Here is a 20,440-nt window from a genome sequence, read left to right on the forward strand (position 1 = left end):
GGTTAAAATAAATAGGAAGAAATATGTACGATTTTTACGTTCCCATTTACATTTAGGGACTAATTTTCTTTTATTAATGCACCTAATAACAAAACATAATTGTCTAACACTAAGAATGCTTTTTGTGGCTCGATTCAGTCAATCAAATAGTTTACCTTTGCTTTACTTTCAATGTTTTTTTCATGACATTTTTTCCTTTAAATAATCGAACACGCATAATACATGCCTTATCCATCTCTAGCTAAGAGTTTTGAATACGGATTTAATGATATAGGATTATGCACTTGCTAGTGAATAATTCATCAACAATATTTCTCAGCTACGAAATTGAACCATACTGGCTGATAAAAGATAATCATTACTCCTTATTTCACTTTCACTAATGATTGAACACAATGGAATTCATACTTCAGATCTGTTTAAATATCTCGTAGCTACTGCCCCTTTGATAAATCTATTTAATATGATTAACATTTATCATTACATAACATCATATAACATTGTCATCAAGGGATATCCCGTACAATTCTCTTTCTAAAGAATAGCAGCTATAATCTTTAATCTAAAATTGAATATACTACTTATTGTTATTTATTTGTGGACGTGTATTATCAGCAGTCATGTGAAAGAAATAAAAAAAAACTTAAAGATAAACAGTTCAACCCGAGGAAATGTGCCTCTACATAAATAATGATGAACCTTTTTAATCTGGTTAACAAGATACATTGAATGAAATAATGCACAGTTCGTGTCGAAATTAAAAAGACATTTGCAAAAATCTATATCGCTTTTTGAATAATTGGACAAAAGCGCTGCATACTTATATCATACTTATATCTAGAATTTCCTGATAGAAATCTTTACTTGTTTTTTTTTTTTTTTTTGTATCATATTTATATATAAAAAATATAATCGACATGTTTCTGTTAACTACAAAATATATCTTGTTAATGTTTCATCCGGATGAAAACCTTGCCAAAAAATCGGTCAAATCCTGTCTTGTTGAGACCATTCAAACAATTAGTATGGTGAGCCCTCGGGTAAACCCCATTCTATATTAAAACGTTTAAAATGTCTTAAAGTTTACTGTATAAATCCTTATGTTACCAAACATGTTACACTATACATGTGTGTTTATATACTCTGTCACCAAAAAGTGACATTCTTTGTATCGATGTTTTTATTTGTTACGACTGCGTAGTATTTTAAATTCACCTTTGCTATAAATAACTTACTGTGTTCACCTCTGCTATAAATAAAGTATTGTTGTAATTGATACTTTAAATTCACATACTTTAGGTGAATATTTTATGACAAACACTTCCTCGTTGGTGTGTAGTCATCCTTTATAAGTACTAGTGTAGCATGTGAATATGGATACATTACAATTTCTTGTTTCAGTTTTTCTTATTTTATTAAAATGTGAAGGTAAGAAATGTTATATATGTTTGTATAATTTTATAATTATTATGTCACCTTTCTTTAATGAAACCCGGGTGATGTATTGTTATTTCATAATATCTTCTACATGTCTTGCCAAGCAGTGTTGATTTGACAGATATTGATGAAACAACACCATGTGCATGATGTGCAGAAGTTCATTATTGGTTATCTAGAATTTAGAATTTTCATAATCGCAGTCGCTACCATAGCAACTGGTAAAATTTGAAAAAAAAAAAGTTCAAAATTAAATAAAAGGAAATATAAATTGTCAAACAAAGATGAGCCACGCATCTTTAAAACCTCTGAACTGGCGAATGGTACAATAGTACTCTTTTGAATGTGAACAATTTGACTAGTTTACGTTTATTAATTCATAATTGAATAATAATAACCTTTCAAAAAATATTCCATATACTTTGTATACACCGCAGAATAAATATATTAAGTCTTAAACAGATTCGAGTATGCACTTTTAAGATTCCTACTGTAAACGTTGAACTAGGTATTTTGAATTAACGGCTGTAGTTATACGATTTTACCGCCCGGACACTTCTTCTCGGTCACATACTATTGGATTTAAATTTTCGCTGTGGTTTTAATACCAATCAATTAATCAAGCAATCGAGTATTTCAAGCAATACTTAAATCGGACAGAAACATTTACTCGTTACTTAACTTAATATGAGATAAAATCAAATAAACATGATAGCTTTTCCAGGCAAATATGCTTTGAATGTCATTAAAAAACAATTATTCTAAAAAAAATTTAAACACTTAGTTGTTTATTAGAGTGCCATTGCAACTTATAAATTGGTTGGACGATTGACACAGATAAAATCGATTGAAACCAAACAATAATAGTGGCGGACACATCAGTAATAACTATCTTTAACTATGCCTATTCGTATAAGGTCGTGTACCCGACCTGTGAAAACCATTGTTAACCTAAAGGCCTATTTTGATACATGCATTTAAATTGTCTGGGTTTCTGTTGGTGTTTTTGTAAGGGGGAAGATTTTGTTTTCAATTTTAACATTATTGTTTATTTACAAATAAGAGGGCTGCTTACATTAGTTTATATGTTTTTCTCAGTTTTTTGGTTTGAGACCCGGAGTATATTCAGTTAAATCGATTTATGAACAGCGGTAAACTTATATTGCCCTAATTAACATTATATTTTTTTCAAATGTATGTAATTGCATCGACATCTAAGTTTGTTTTTGTACCAACAGTAGTCAATTATTTATTACATTTGTACTTATCATTAGAAGTACATGTTATAAAACTACTCTAAACATGCAATAATCAATCCTGTTTACAAGTAACAATAAATCATAAATTCATCTGAACTAAACGATTAGTAGACGTTTTTGGCAAATAATCAGAATAGATAGTATCTATAATTCACAACATAACAGTGTGCGTGGTATTCGTCATCATTCTTCAGATATGAAATTCGGATTATAATACATGTAGTATATACTACGCTGGCTATTAGATATAGGAAGATGTGGTGTGAGTGCCAATGAGACAACTCTCTATCCAAATAACAATTTAAAAAAAAAGTAAACCATTATAGGTCAATGTACGGCCTTCAATATGGAGCCTTGGCTCACACCGAACAACAAGTTATAAAAGGGGCCCCAAAATTACTAGTGTAAAACCATTCAAACGGGAAAACCAACGGTCTAATCTATATAAAAAAACAAGAAACTAGAAACACGTATAAATTACATAAACAAACGACAACTACTGTACATCAGATTCCTGACTTAGGATTGATGCAAACATTTGCAGCGGGATTAAACGTTTTAATGGTAACAAACCTTCTCCCTTTTTCTGAAATAATGGCATAACATCACAACATAGAAATACATTCCATACTTTAGATATTCTGATTTCGTTGACATCTATTGAAATGTGACTTAGTGTTAGTACTCCTAATAATACCTGTTTGTTATGAATAAAGGCAACAGTAGTAATCGCTGTGCAAAAGCCATAAATCAATTGAGAGAAAAAAAATGAAGGAAGGGATCGTTGCTGTTAATTACTTTAAATTGTTAAATTATACATCATTGGATGCACGTGCATAAAATATAACGAACAATACATTAAATATGTGAAGAACAGTGTCGTTATATTATGTCAATATGATAAATTCCCTATTCAATCGGTAATTTCCGTAGGTCAGGGTTATTGTCCAAATCTTTCTGAAACCAAAATTTATAACTATAAAAGTATTTGTAGCTTTTTCGCAAAGGGTATGATATTTGGAGTAAGAACAGACTGTTTGACAGTGAGTCACAATAATGTGTCTGGGTGTATAATGACACGTATTTTGCTTTTTGTTACGTTATGGTGCAGGATTCTCGTCAGTCGCAATATGATAAAAAGCAGGGTCGACTGGAAAATCTGGGGAAAAAGAAAAACAGAACATGGCCTCTTTTTTTTATAGGTTCGCGAAACTTATTAATAAAACATCACAGGTGACGGCACTAATCAACAGTTATGAAAAGAAAAGAAATATATTAAACTGTGTTATCAAAAATATACAGTTGGGCAGATACGCGATGTTTTATGTTCAGTATTTATAGAGTCAATTTTATAAGAAGCTTGTGAATTTGAAATCTTTAGAAAAAATGCCAATCTTTACTGCATTTTGATAACAAAAAAAAGGTTATAAAAACATGTGAATACATTATTTAAAGATCTTTCAGATCACCAATTTTTCACATTCTTAGATTTTAAACAAAGGACAAGGTACGATAAGGCCTGTTTTTGGCCCCCCTATTTTCTCATATTTTCAAATTCTGTTTTGGAAAGCTTCTTTTTATGTTAAAACATCCCGATGTTTGAAGTTTGTTTGAATGACTTCAAAACCACTATTTTTTGCAACTGGGTGAGGTGATGGGGGTTAACTTTCTGTTATTATTCAAATATTGTAATTATTGTTCATTTTGCAGGTGATTTTACAACAAATAGTTATTTTTTCAGTGCCTGCGCCAACGAGACCCAAGATTTGTTTTTATTCCAGTGTCATGATAACTGTTTTTGCTGTCTTAATCGCAAGAATTTTTTCTGAGTCACGTAGGCGCACGCTATTGAATTTTAAGAAATAATAGCCAAAAATCGTTATTTTTCCCTTCCTTTTTGCGTTTTTATGCCCTTTTACCCCCTTGAACTCACCCATTTTCTAAAATTAATGGTTTTGAAGTTCATACAAACAAACTTCAAACCTAAGGGAATATTTTAACGTGATAAGTAGCTTTTTTAAAGCAAAATTTAGAAAATAAGAAAATAGGGGGCCAAAAACTCCATTAGTTAAAAAATATAAAAATAAGTAGCTTACAACATGTACAAATTAAAGGTAAACAGATAAATAGAAAGAATAGATTCATTATATTCTTATACGTTTTTTAAGAAAATTTTGTCTTGATTATTGTGATCTTCTCATTATCTTCACCTTCGACGTTTACATCTGAATAAGGTCCGTTCGAACGTGTTTAGTAACTGAATTTTAAAAGAGACAACTTTTGCTGTATATGAATAGTTATCAAAGGTACCAGGATTAAAATTTAATACGCTGATGCGCGTTTCGTCTGAATGAGACTCATAAGTGAGGCTAAGCCGATTCCTTTTGTACAAAAAATGTATGTTTTTCCCGTAAATTTCTCTGAACTAGCTGCATAGACGTATTTACGAATAAGAAAGCATGTTCCATTGCGGCATCAATCAAGTAAATAATAAAATGGAATTCGGTACGTACTCGTAGAATATATTCGCATATCCAAATTTTAAACACTTTTGCACCAAGCTCCTTTAGGGTGCTGTAAAATTCTAAATAAGGAAGGAAATAATTATACTAGATGTAAGTTTTTATCTTATTCAAACTCATTTCTACATTATTATTTACCAGATATTTTACCCGTTAATTTATTATTGATAGGCTAAGCGTCTTTGCTAAAATTTGACAAACATAATCAATATTGAAAAGGTCTAGTTGTCAGTGTTTACAGGGGACACACTGTTGTGTCACTAGGTTTCGCACTGGCAGTATATTCATATGTCTCTATTTTAATTTTTGAAAATTATACTTTCTCAATTATATAAGTCTCGTTTCACATTTGACGCAGTGGTAGAATTTATATCGAACTCACTTGTTATTATTATGAAATCTAATTTTATATTTGACATTCGACATGCAGCAGTTTGAACAGTACTACATTTCTTTATCAATCTTGTTTTTCTTTTATGTGATCTTTCTCTATTCGTTCACTATTCTTCTAATACAGAATAACTCTGAATAAATTTTGAAGAAAGTCGGCGTGTGTTGCAAATTTCTATTTTTTATTTTTTTTCAACAGAATCGACCATGCAAAATGTAACTTTCTACAATACACCAAAAACATGGAAATCTGCTGCTAATTTCTGTTCACATAATGGAAGAGTACTGGAAAGTAACGTAACTATATTAAAGAAACTAAACGAATTCATAAATGCAGAAAAAGACGTGTGGATTGGAAAATTTAAAACATTAACTAAATGGACTTATATACAAGGTTTGTTTATATATCTAGTATTGCTAAATGGACAACCAGATTCAATCAGGCAGCATCGTTAAGCAGCCAATCACACTAGAAGCTTTTTGTTATCAAGCAGCCCATTCCTATGATAGGTAAAAAAAACAAATACGACATACGATACAAATATCTTTTTCAATATACATTTAATTCGACATTTTCAGGGCCTTTCATGATTCCCAATAATGACAATCCGCTGTTTCTGCCAATAATGTCATCTATCTCTTTTTCATAGGCCACTGTTTATATAGTGTTTTTATAATACAAAAATCATCCCCTTGAAATCGTGTTATTTCTTTATCTCGAATTATGTTATTTCACAAGATTAGAATCCAAGAAGAGAAAATATTTGAAAACATGAGATTGAATAATCTAATTACAATTACATTGTTATAAATTGACTTAAGCAAGCTCGCCGCAATTTTGCGCCCGTCCATAATCGGTAGCCTCTGGCCTTTTTTAGTATTGTATGATTTCTAATTCTAGTTTCTTTAATGTTTGTGCTATTTTCATATTTCCTGACCGGTGTGAGAAAAAAATTTCTCCTCAGTAATGGAAAATCTGTTCTCGGCAAATGCTTAGTTGGCGTTTAATGGTGGCGTTAAATTTTCTTGTTTTCTTTTGAATTGTCTTGTTGTGAAGTCCTGAAAAAGGTGACAATGTCTGTTGACGTAACATTAATAGTACACAACTTTCCTCAAATCTGAATTGTCTTGTTGTGAAGTCCTGAAAAAGGTGACAATGTCTGTTTACGTAACATTAATAGTACACAACTTTCCTCAAATCTGAATTGTCTTGTTGTGAAGTCCTGAAAAAGGTGACATTGTCTGTTGACGTAACATTAATAGTACACAACTTTCCTCAAATCTGAATTGTCTTGTTGTGAAGTCCTGAAAAAGGTGACAATGTCTGTTTACGTAACATTAATAGTACACAACTTTCCTCAAATCTTTGAAAAGGAAGGATAAAAATCATTAAATAAACAGATTCCACCACTGTAACTCGTATATTACGATAGTTCTCTACTATCAACAGTTAAGTTTAAATTATTTGAAAGCTCGGCAAGGCTCGCTCTTTAAATATTAAAATTTAACTGTCTCGAGTAAAGAAATTTCGTAGTACACTTGTTGCAGTTGCGGAACCTATATTTCTTTTATATATTTCGGAGTTAAGTATGACGTCCATTATTATTGAACTAGTATACATTTTTGTTTAGGGGCCAGCTGAAGCACGCCTCAGTATATGGGTTTTCCCCCCTGCATTGAAGACTCATTGATGACCTTCGGTTCTAGGTGCAAAGATAGTTACCAATGTAGTCCCTAACCATGTTGCAAACCGATGACAATGCAAATGTGTCTCTATCCGCCAGAAATATAACAGAAAATAATCTAGTTGTAGTTTGTATTCTACAAATCCAAATTTAATCGCATTTTTTTACGTCGAAATACACAATAAATGCATTGAAATTGAACAAAAAATATAAAATAAGATCAGTTATATTTGATTGAATGTTAAGACCTGTAGTCTCAACTTGTACATATCTTTTTATCAGGTTTCAAAATACATAATTAACATTAGATAATTTTTTTATGAGATCTTTATATTGCGTTTTTTTGTCTTTCTTGCAGGGTGTTATTTATTAAATGGAAAGTTTCAACACTTTAAACTTGAACGTTCTCAAACTTTGGAGCTGCAATGTCAAATGTTATGCGAGGAGGACCAATTTTATAGTATTAAGGTAACGTATAACGTTGTCAATAATTTAGTATATGATTATATCCACGAATAACAATGAATCGGTAACATAAGGCATTTTAAGGTGTTGTACATTAAACGGTTTCATTTGCTACGATAGGCAGGACATTTTTGAAAGACTCAAAAGAAGAATAAAGTGCTCAAACTTTATCAATTTTTCAAAGAGAAATTTGATTGTGACTATGTGCCATATTCATTTGATTCATTTTTATGTTTTCAATAGCACCAAACCCCTCATCTCAAATCGGTCACCCGGAAAAATGAAAATATGACCCACTTAATTATTTGTTTGCAATCAAATTGCGTTTGTTTGAAACTAATGCTATAGTGTTGTTCTTAAAACGATATTTTACTTGCAAATGTTTCCCAAAACACTATTTTAGACGCAAATTAACAAGCTTGTGTAGTTGTAATCAAGACTATTGGATGCTAAATATTTCATTTCTGCACATTATCTTCGATAACAAATATACAGTGAAAGCATGACTATAATAGGTGTCCCCATATGGCCATAAGGACATAAGACCACACACATGTCATGATATAACTTAAAACGTTTTGATTGGCCAAAAGCATAGGGAATAAAAAAAATTATGTACTTGTACTTTGAACTGCGGGACTAATCACGAGAGGATCTCACAAGATAAGGAGTGACTACAACGTCTATGTCATTTTCGGTGTAGATATTGTTAAGTTAATTTCAATGAACATCTCAACTTCTAGCAACTGCTAAACGATATTATAATTATATTTAATACGAAAAAACTAACCAATTAAATATCTAGAGTAATATGAAATAAGTAATTCAGCCTTATATCGATTTAAAATCATTATTCTGTCTATACTTAACCTAATGCCGAAAAGCCAAACTTCACGCAAAAACAATGAACTCGTCGTCCTCTTTGAAGTTCTATTCCTTTTCTCTCGTTATTTTAGTTTCGAAGGACCTGTCTACAAAATAGCCTTTGCTCTCTGATGGAGTTTTCTCATTTGCAATCGTACAACATCTTTAAATGTTTGTATTGTAATGTGTAATGCGTCTTTTGAAATTGAATTTTCCATATAATTCAATAGTCTGGATAACAATGTGTTATTTAAAAACAAATTATGTTAGTTATCATATATATTTGATTTTTGTCTCGATGTAAACCAAAAAGCATTGTTGCTAGCCAGTTTTCAACTATGAATAAATGGTTGATAGGCACTGCTAGCACTTTTCCACGATACATAAATAAATATGACATTTGAGTAATGTCTTTGTAATAGTGGTTATTTTACTGAATCAAATCATGTATTACTAATCTAATTACTTCTTTTATCAAATAAAAGTTGTTCCTAAGCCCTGTTAACATGACCTTGACTTCTTACTGTTTATATGTTGCGAACTGAACATTCTATGATCTATTCTTAAAAAAACCTATTACTAAACACAAGTTCAAATGACCTTTAACATTGGGTCAAATTTATGGTAATTTAATAGCCAATATTTTGCACACAATAAGTATTCAATAGTTTTTACTTTTTGTGAATTATCCTAAAAACATTGTCAAATTTCAGAGGCAAGAAGACAAATACTAGCTGCCATCCTAGAACCAAATTTCCTAAACATTTTATACAAATAGTTGACTAGAAACATTGATTCTTTTTTTAACATCACAGTTTCCCTAGTGACAATATTCACAAAAAATATTTTTTATATGATTATGACATCGATGTTGTGTTTGTTGAGTATCATGTTTCTGAAAATATCATTTAATAAAATCGGGTTTTGATTCCGTATGTCTGCAAAGTTTTTTCGATGATAAATTCCTCAAAATGTACGGGAAAATTACTGTGTTGCAATGATAGTTGTGGCCTAGCAAAACTTTGGTCAGCACATCTTACTTTCCTACATGTACCTATTTTTCTGAGTGTCGAAAACCCTATATATTGTATATGAAATGGTTGGTTATTTACAGATAGTTCCTCATTTGTTTTCAGGTTAGCTGGTTATTTTGACATAATGTTGGGTGGTATTTTCTCCTTTCTTATATATTAATCAATAACAGTTTAAGATTTATAAATAAATGGTTGATATGCACTCTTCCACTTTAAATGAAATGATTGTTTAAATATTATGTTTCTTTGACATAATGTTTGGTGGTATTTTCTCCTTTCTTATATATTAACCGTTCAAGTTATGTCTTTAAAAGGAAGAAGATTGTTATTGTATAGCGAATATAAGTTCCTTCGTTAGAAAAACGAACTGCAATTGTGACGGCTGTTACAAAGTTTGGAAACGTGAGTACATTTACACGACACTGATTAATTCTACGAACTTTAGTTCGGTAATTCACAACAGAGGTCAATGTAAACATATTTCTTCTCACATTGGTTTCATGATAAAACAAACAAATTGTAGAAGATACTATTTTATGAAGAGACGGCAATCTTGAATGAAAGTTTGTTTTCATTGTTCCACACGAAAGATACACATGAAGTTCTTATCTTGTTATGGTTTTTTTTTCTCAGATTTTTAAACGGTTTTAATGTGTTAAACTGAAAAATCTATCCATTTTTTTACAATATATGTTTCTGTTCGAAGGAGTTTTGGTGAACACTTAATATAATAATAATATTTCACTTTCACTAGGGTGATTCTAAAAATTGAAAGGTAAATCAGACATAGAGATGGTTGTCAATTTGTATTTGTTCCGTCTAACAGAAGTTCCAAAGGAAACTTTATTATAAACAATGTCATAATATCTATTCCTGTTGGAACAAATATTCTATACCATTTATTCCATTAGGAACATATACTGTAATATTTATTCCTGTGGAAATTATATTCCAGAATATTTTTTTCCTTTTGGAACATATATTATGAAGGAACTTCTATTGCGAGAATTGTAAAGAATAAATCAGAAATAGAAAACACAAGAACTATCAACTGATAATACTTAAAAAATAAGTTGGATAGGAATAATTTCTCTTGATATTTTTTCTTCCAGATCAACTTTCCAACTTTAGTTCTACGGACGAAAGAGCAAATTGTATCGCTGCAGAAGAATGTGCCTTCGGAAAACTCAAACGAAGTTATCAGAATTGCGCTAAAACTTATTATGTTACCTGTGGTAATAAAGATTTCTAAACTTTAGTTTCATTAAAAAAATAAACGTCACTTTTTCTAATTCTAAATTTTTTAGATAATAGAACATTACATTTCATACTTGTTGTCATAATGAAAAAGTGTTCTCACCTTTAAAGATGTGGGTCTTTCTGCTTCTGTGTGATACAGTTTCTATTTTATTGAACTGTCCCTTAAGGTGCTCGACCTATAAAACAGGGGACGGATGCGCGATATCACAACTATTTGCACTCCACCACATTTGAAAGCCAACCATTCTGTATTGAGTGTGTATTTTATGTCTGTGTAGTTTTCTGACTTTAAACAATTCGTTGTTGAAACAGTAAGCAAACGTTTGATTTTCAAATAAAAATGTGATTAAAAGTATTCTCTAATCGGGGCCTTTATTGTCGGAAATTACAAAATGTATATGATGACCTGTAGACACTTTTTTGTATCTGTATTCTGCTGTATCATATAATGTTACAGATAATGGTGCAAACCTTAACTATACATATGGTGAAAACTACCATGCTGCAGCACAGGATTGTGAAGAACGAGGCTCGTTTATAAAATGGTATTCTGACAGTGTATGTGAGACAACTGATTTTCCAATATATTGGACAAGTGGGACAAGATATACAGAAACTTTTCGTCTTAGAAAACCATGTAAGAAATTTCCATCACCATTCATAGGTTATATTAAGGTTCTCAATTAAAATATGTTTTCCTTATTTTTGTATACATTTTAACTAGTTGTCAGTAGTTCACTTTTTTAATAAAGGCAATGGGGAAACTGCGTGACTTAAGTTGTTAACAAAAAAGCCAAATAAGGAATATCAGAGAGATATAATATGGTATAGCGTACCAGTGGTTCAACAAATAATAATTATACAATTTTAAATCGCATTTTTCGTGGTTTAATTGGCAGTCTGCATTTTACTTTTATTGACTGTGCGCCATATTTTCAACATGTATATGCCCGAGCTTACAAGTACGAGTTTAAACTAATACTTACATTCTATACTACTGCTTTTTGTCTTCCCAGGAATTCAGTATTTGTCGCTATCATGTGTTATCAACGGTCTAATATAAGTTTGACTTGAATACATTTGTATTGAGACATAATCAATTGACTTTAGACGGAACCTTCAAACGATGATTTATTTCGTTCTCCTTGTGAACCATGATACAATGGGCTTTATAATAATGCATACTTCATTTTTCGGGTCTCTTGTAAAAAAAACATTGGAAAACGTCAAAATGAAAAAAAACTGAATTCTACGCTACTGCAATTCTACAATTTTGGTCTTAAACTAATTTGACCTATTGCAGACTATATCAGCTAAACACATGTAGACGACTGTCTTTACCCTTAATGGTGTACACATACGTGTACACGTTTCGCGTGGCCATTGTAGCCATCATAATCCTGAAAAGATGATAGTATAAAATGTGATATACCAAATGTACAATTCTTACAAATTTCACTGTGACCGATGTTAGGAAAAGAATAATCAACCTTATAGTATCATATGAATTCGCACTCGGTAGTCAGCTCAATAATTTATAATTTGAAACAACTTTATAGAAAAATTCGAATAATAATGCATATAAAAACGAACAACAAATTATTCACAAATGAGCATTGTTGTCGGTGTCAACATTGTCCGTGAACGTGCTGAATATTTTTTGATGTTAGAATACTAGTACTGATATCAATTATTTTCGTCATTCCAAAAAATGTGTGTTTTCTAAAGAAAATAGAGAAGAAAACACTAGAAACTTTTTTTCTCTCTTCATGTATTCCTTATTCATTTGAAGCAATTTTATCGACACTATCTTGACAAAGATCATTGTTGTAAGACGTCAGAGACATTATCGAATTCATTTCACATGTCAAATCACGGTATGAATTTAAAACTTATTAATCAGTGCAGCTTTTTAAATATACATGTTTTTTCGACATGAATTGTAGAAAACAGTGCATACATTGTGCATTTTATATTCATCCAATTAAACTACGATTTCAAAATATCTTATTAAACATTGTTATATTTCAGACTTTACAGAAAACCTTCAACCTGAAGAATGTTATATTTTGAAAAAAGACGGAAGAGAAGACTATAAAAACTGTAATACCGATAAAAAGCGATTTTTTTGTAGATTAGGTAGGTAAAATTTGAAGAAAAAAATTATAAAGATACATGTAACAAACATACCAACATTGATAGTTATTTTTTTAAAACATACAAGAAAAATAGATATAAAGAGAAAAACTAATGAAAGAGAGAAATGAAATAGATAAAACAACACATAGAAAAAACTAACAACCTATCAATTCTTATTCATAATATAGAAAACTACAGATTTAGCAACATATATTAAACAGAATCAGACATTCCTTACTCCTTTAATGACATTCTTCTTATTGTACATACCAAATTATAATCGGCAATAAATCGCTTAACTCGTCAGATTGTCAAAAAGCAGAAATTTAAGTTTTGACAAACGAAAACACAGACCGGATGTTATTGGTTATTTATGCATCCCCACAAGTCACACGAATTTCTTCAAAACGAAATTTGAAATCCATCAATGATTATTTAAGGATTTTTTTGTATTGTGAAACAATTCTTCTAATCCATCCCACACTTGAATCATTAAAAAATGTTGCACCTCTATAATGCCGAGACTCAGCTATGGTAATCTGAATCAGGCCATAAGAATATTGCAGGCAGTAATACGTCAACCTGCTGTTTTTAGACAATTTTACGTCAGAAACTCGTTTTACTCTCCTTACAACACCGGTATACAGGCAGACGGGATGTGTTGATGGCCAATCATGTCCAGATCAGTATTTAGTAACAACGTAATGTCAAGAAAATGTAATTATGCAACGCCAATACTACACAGGTTTACGGCCATAACGTCATCAGCTAATCAAGTCGACAAACTACAGATTCACGTTGATTTTTTTTCCATTATACTGAAATGCCTAAGAAATCTTTGAGCTAATGATGAACTAATAATACATAGATGCATGGTCATAGCAAACGAATCGTGAAATAATCATTGTAAGATAGTTCCTAAGGCAAACCCCAAAAAAGTGAAAAACATTTGTAATTATTATATGAAAAAAGAACATAGCAAGATAACGGTGAATGTTTATTAAATGCAATTTAGACGGGTCTCTATAACTGAATTCGATCATAAAGTCTGATTCATAGCAGTACAAGGACTAGTCTGTTGTTGAAAAGGCGTTATTTTCCAAAGGAATGCATATAATCTGTCGACAAAGTTTCAAAAATTGTTTAAACGAGAAAATTACCAGCTTCAATCATCCTACTACTCATATATACCTCCAGTAGGTATATCTAACATATTTACCTTTCTCATTAGAGGAGAATGCATTAAAGGAGTTGCCGCAATATATTTACATTGTTCTCATTGTAATTAAAAAATGTAATGATACATCATTTGATACATATACAAAATGTAGTAATTAACGAAGAAATCAAACATGTACGGACATTTATGTTGAAGAACACTTACAAAAGGCCGAGATGAATTGATAGTTTATGATTTTTTTGTCGATCCTAAATTATTATTATTTTGATTTTGCTACAATCATTATTTATTATATTTTAATTATTGTATTATTGAAATACAATAGTATTGAATCAATGCATATCTTAAAATGTATAACAGGGACAGATGAGGATAAAGGGGATATAATTTCGATTCCAGACCTTTCGATGACGCCACAGAAAAATGTCCGATCTGATAATTCAGGAAGTAAGTTTGATAATTTATTACTACTAGTAAGGACAATATTTTTATACAAAAAATCAGTTGATTTTTCTCTGTTACAAGTCGTCTTATCGCATTTGTAACTTGGGATTTATAACATAAAGAGACAATTTGTGATAGTAATAAAGCATAAATAGATAAACCTTTATCAATAAGTCTTTTTTCAAACTGAAAATCTAATAATGATCAATAAAAATGTGTAAATTAAGTCGTAAGCAACCGCTTGTTCCAAAGTCTCTATTTCAGTTGAAAAATGTAACTAAAATGCTCGTTCTTTGTTTGTTCTGTTGGACTGACTAATGCTTTTGGTTATTCCTTTTATGTATTTTGTATTTAGTTTTAACAATATATATGTCAAAACGGAATAAGGCTTGCTGATACAGAAACTCAAATTGATCCTTAGAAACAGATGCGTTGTTATTTCTTGTCTACATCTTATAACCCAACATAAGTGTTTATGAAATTCCATCTTTTAAAATGGAACAGAACATTTTTATATCAAGTTTAGTATTAACATACTTTTTACAATTATGTATATAATATATTTTGCAGGTATAGCAGCTGGAATTGTAACATCAATTATAGTTGTTATTGCCGTGATTTCAGTTCTCGTTTTGATTCATCGAAGAAGGTACTATCATATTTTTGTCCGTGTAATTTCACATCTAGAGACGACCAGAATCCTCTTATATTCATAATGGATCATAATAAAGACTGAATACTTTATCAAACAAAAGACAATGTTAGGCATGCATCAATGAGATAGCAACACTAAAACGTAACCGACATGAAAAGGTCATTTATCGGACCACAGATAAATTATCACGTTGTGATTGGTTAAACGCCGTCACGTGGTGACCCCCGATGAGACTGTAGGGGGTTAGTAAGTTTCATAGGGGGTTCATGACGCATTACTGGTGACGTCATCTATTGCTGTTGTTGTGGTTATTGTTAATTTTTCAACAAAACGCAGCCGAAAAAGTCCAGCGTCCGATAAATTCGTTATACGGTTAACTACTGACCCCCTACGGATCCATAGAGGGTGAATAAAATGTATAGGGGATTCGGCCTCCGGCCTCACCCCCTATGGATTTTACTAACCCTCTATCGATCCGTATGGGGTCAGTAGCGAACCATATAACTTATAGTGTAGAGACACAATACAATTATTGTGAATAAATACACAGATTTTTTGTTTGCATGTAATTGAATTTTATATCGATCCATTAAAAGAACGTTTTCATAAAAGTATTGAAAAATAATCAGAGTATGTAAACTTCTGATATTATTAGTTACATGGTGTGTTAGTGACCTAATACGATGTTTATGGGGTCAGTAAATTCTATATGGGGTGAGAGAAAAGCTCGAATCCCAATATGGAATTTAATGACCCCATATATCGTTTTAGGTTACTAGCACACTGTCTAACGAATTTATCTTACCGACTATCTTCACATGTGGTATTTTGACTAGTATTAAGATCCTACTGCCATTTGTCTATACAGAAAACAAATTCCAACAGTTACAACTTTTAAGATTTAAATTTGTTTCATGAATTTATTTCAATCGTTCATTACATGTATCAATTTCTTCGTCTGTCGAATCCTTCAGATTTCTTTTTTTTTTTTTTCAAATGGAAGTAACTCCGTTATGCCAACAATAACATCCTGTTAGCTTCAATTATGTTTTATGGACTTATTTCAACCTTTCATCATCAATTTCTTCGTCTGTTGAATCCTTTCAGATTTTTCCTCAACACCGTGTTGTGTTTATAAAGGGTTGTGGCATCTTTTTTGTTTTGAATGGGAAGTAACTCCTTACTAACCCCATATGGTTGCTAACCCTATATCCTATATGGTAAATAACCAAATATTTTTTAGAGCGTTTAGAGCACCCTATACGTAATATACATAGTCACCACGTGTAGTCCGTTAACTAATCATATCCCCATAAATCTATAACAGGCAAGATAAAGCACATTCCAAAACTTTATTTATAAAATCATGAATTGTAATATAAAAACTCAAGTGTGAATCAGGTTACGTTCCTTGTCGGCAGTAGAACTACTTCGCGGCAATTCAGCTCAATAAATAGGCGGATTTGGGAAATAATTTGGTTGCTTATATAGGGAATCACTAAAGCGTGACTGGAGCGGGCCCCCTCTAAGGTCAGTAAGTGGGCCCCCACTTATGACAATTTCTGGATCAGCCACTGCAATAAACAGTCTACCATTAGTAGTTTTCAGTCCTAAATGATTTAAAGATAAAAGTTGGTTTAAAAAATTTAGAATGTATTTTGCCTACAACTAGTATTGTAATCAAATTCGATTCTAAAACCATTTGTTCGGAAAATTCTAAAGAATATACAAGGATTTGCAGTGAAGAAAATGCAAATACACGACAATGCTCTTCAACTTTTTACTTGTTTGGCTTTATAAATATTTTGATATGAGCGTCACTGATGAGTCTTATGTAGACGAAACGCGCGTTTAGCGTAATAAATTATAATCTTGGTACCTTTGATAACTATTGGAAATGTTTTACGTATTTTTCTATTACTTTATTTATATATATTTAGCTGATTAGTCAATACTTTATTTTAGGCTGTCTAGAAAGAAACCAACCTCCCACGAGTCACAAAACAATACTCGTCTGCAAGATACAGTTGGGTTGCCTAGTAACCACGAAATATCGAAGGCTCCAATATACCATGAAATCGACAATGAAAACTTTGGTCCACGAAGTGGAAAGTTGAATTGTTCTCGTGCAGTTAATAACATTACATATGACCAGACTCCGAATTCAAAAAATGTGAATCAAAGCGCAAACAGTTCTATTTTAACAAATTTGAACTCCATTGAGCATCAAAGAAAATTTGGTCAAACCGAATATGATATGCCAAAAGTAATAAATGTAACCGGGAATTCTTATGAAGGTGCAAATGCAAACAACTATTGTCTAGCAGAACCAATTACAAATAACACAGAAGAAGAATTAGATCCGTATGACATTAATAAAGATTATGATCATCTGAATAACGTTCAGAAGAAAGAAAACCCATTTACAAAAGTTTACGACCACCTGCCAACAACAGTTACTGATGACCCTACTTACGATCACTCTAATCTTAAGAGTGCTTTAGACAATGAGGACTTTTATGATCATTTCAAAAATGAGGGAGACAATGATTGATAGAAATGTATTTCATACGACCAGTGTTTTCAGAAACTATAACAGTTTTTAATAAAAAAAAAAATGTACTTATTATTGCCTACTTATTTTGAAACTTGTAAAGATATTCTCATAAAGTTTGTTTTCCAAATACGTTTTGTGATTATTACAACAAACAAGTGCTGCTGTATGAAAAGGGTGAACTTGATGTTGAGTAAAACTTAGATGACAAATAGAAGTAATCGGACCAAACACAACAACACGCACACCAAATATGTTATGTGCATTATTATTAAGTTCACTTGTCTCTTCGGACAAACCTTCATAGAGAAAAACAACCGCCTCGTGTTAGTGGTCTCATCCCAAGTTGGGAAGGTCGTGTGTTTGATTCCAAATGTGTCAATTTACAAAAATCTAGTTTGTAATTGGTATTCGGTGCATATCTACCAAACACGTACGTGGCATTTGCCATTACTATCAAATTCTGTTTTCAGGTTGACGTCTAAATTATTTGCCCAGGAAACCGGTGCCCAGGAAGGGTGATATATTTTCATTATGTCCATTCCAATCAATTTCTTGTTAATACACAGCGCACTTCAAATGCACTCAGTTCATACAATCCAGAATGTCGAGGCAAATGGACTTCAGTATAGTTAGCATGCCAGTGTCATTGAGTTCTGCACAAATATGTACAAGGGAATCAGCGGGAATATTAGCTTTTTTCCTTTCTATTAATTTGCATTGTAGCGGATGGGTCTGTCGATCATAATAACAAAGTCCGGAATCCACTTCAGTTCCGCGAGGAAATATTGCCCCTCCAATGAATTGGTAGAGCTTTTATCTAAAACATTTAAAGTTTTCTTAACGAGCAACCAAAAACTTGCTGTATTTCAAATTGTATGTGAATACCGCAATAATGACAATAAGCCGTAACATTCGTATAATTTGTTACATAACTACGCGTACATAACGTCAAAATTGTATGGGGACATTTTATCGGACATTATAGTTTAATCTTATATCTTGTATTTTAGATCAAATTCAGGAGATTTTAATATTAAAATAGAGAGAATTATTTGTACTTTCATCTTCTTTACTTGTTTTAGGTAGCGAATAGCACTGTATCAAATAAATATCATGAAAAAACTTATAAACGTAACCTTATATCAATTGGGTTTGAAGGGGACAACATGTCGGACATTGTTATTCAACTCGAATAAAAAGAAATAATTAAAAAAAAAAAAAACAGATAGTTGCATGAGGCGAAAGTGTGAGCTTTGCACAAAATACCAGTATAAAAATTATTTACTTACGAAATGGTGATTGCTCTGTTATTCCGCTTTTTAGGGACAATTTAGAAAAATGACGGCTATTTTTCGTGCATGGGACACTTTATTTGTATCATATTCATCCCGTTTCTAAAAAGAATCAGTCTTTTCGAAGAAAGAAACCGACATTACATCATCGACCATTAATGACGTGTTTTTTGAGACAAATGTTTTATTATGGTTGGTGGAATATTGTATATGTTTTTTTACAATATTAAGAATTTCAAAAAATTAAAGTGTAACACGGGACAAGGATAAAAAAATATTCAAAAATGAAGGTTTTATTGAATTTTACTTAATGAAAATGGTCTGTTACATATACAAAATTGCAATAATCTGAAAGCAGACTTTTTAAAAAGCTTTAAAATGATATATAACACTTTAGAATATAATTTTTATTGTTTTAGTGACATGAATGTGTCTCGTTCACGATTTCACTAAAAATAACACTAGTATCGTGCGACGTTTCTATACTACTGTTTCAGAAAAGAGGGAAGGTTTGGTACCTTTAAAAAGTTTAGTCCCGCTGCAATTGTAAGCACCTGTCCTAAGTCAGGAATCTTTTGCTCAGTGGTTGTCGTCTGTTTATGTTGTTTATAAGTGTTTCTCGTTTTTCGTTTTTATATAGATTAGACCGTTGATTTTCCGTTTGAATGGTTTTACGCTTAGTGATTTTTTTGGGGCCTTTTATATCCTGCTGTTCGATGTAAACCAGGGATCCGTTTGGAAGACCGTACCTTGACATATAATGGTTTACATATATAAATTGTGACTTGGATGGAGAGTTGTCTCAATAGCACTCAAACCACATCTTTCTATATCTAGCAGTGGTATATTTAAACGCGCTGTAAATTGCATTATCAAAGAGAGTAACGTTCACATGTGTGGTATTCGCTTTTTTCTCCTTAAATTTTTAAGTTCTTAACTTTTGTCGCCGGTTAAAACAACAGATATATTCATTTTCTTACAAAGAAACGTATCTCAAATCTACAAACATCAAACAATATAAAAATGATAAAGGGAAACTTCCGATTTGGAAAATGCACTCAGAAGTCAACATGAAGTATTTATTCACTTACTGTGAAGTTAAAAACTTCCTTAAAGTTTTCCACTTATACATGACATTTTGTATATACATTTATATATCTGGTACATAATGTGTATGTAAGTAAGATATAAACATGGTCCTGTGTATGTTCAAAGTTGATGCATGTGCGTAGTATCATTGGAATATTCAATTTGAAA

At 31.4% G+C, this 20,440-nt stretch overlaps 1 protein-coding gene across 1 annotated transcript; it reads left to right on the plus strand.

Moving 5' to 3' along the window:
• The first annotated feature begins 1,303 nt into the window (after positions 1 to 1,303).
• On the plus strand, positions 1,304 to 18,018 carry LOC143054266 (uncharacterized). Its single transcript, XM_076227221.1, has 10 exons — positions 1,304 to 1,428; positions 5,808 to 6,002; positions 7,652 to 7,761; positions 9,971 to 10,058; positions 10,769 to 10,891; positions 11,374 to 11,553; positions 12,948 to 13,055; positions 14,596 to 14,682; positions 15,250 to 15,328; positions 17,300 to 18,018. The coding sequence occupies exons 1-10, from the start codon at positions 1,374 to 1,376 to the stop codon at positions 17,886 to 17,888; spliced, it is 1,614 nt and encodes a 537-aa protein (XP_076083336.1). The 5' UTR covers positions 1,304 to 1,373; the 3' UTR covers positions 17,889 to 18,018.
• Positions 18,019 to 20,440: the final 2,422 nt, after the last annotated feature.

This window comes from Mytilus galloprovincialis, chromosome 12 (genome assembly GCF_965363235.1).
Source record: "Mytilus galloprovincialis chromosome 12, xbMytGall1.hap1.1, whole genome shotgun sequence".
NCBI classification, from domain to species: Eukaryota; Metazoa; Mollusca; class Bivalvia; order Mytilida; family Mytilidae; genus Mytilus; species Mytilus galloprovincialis.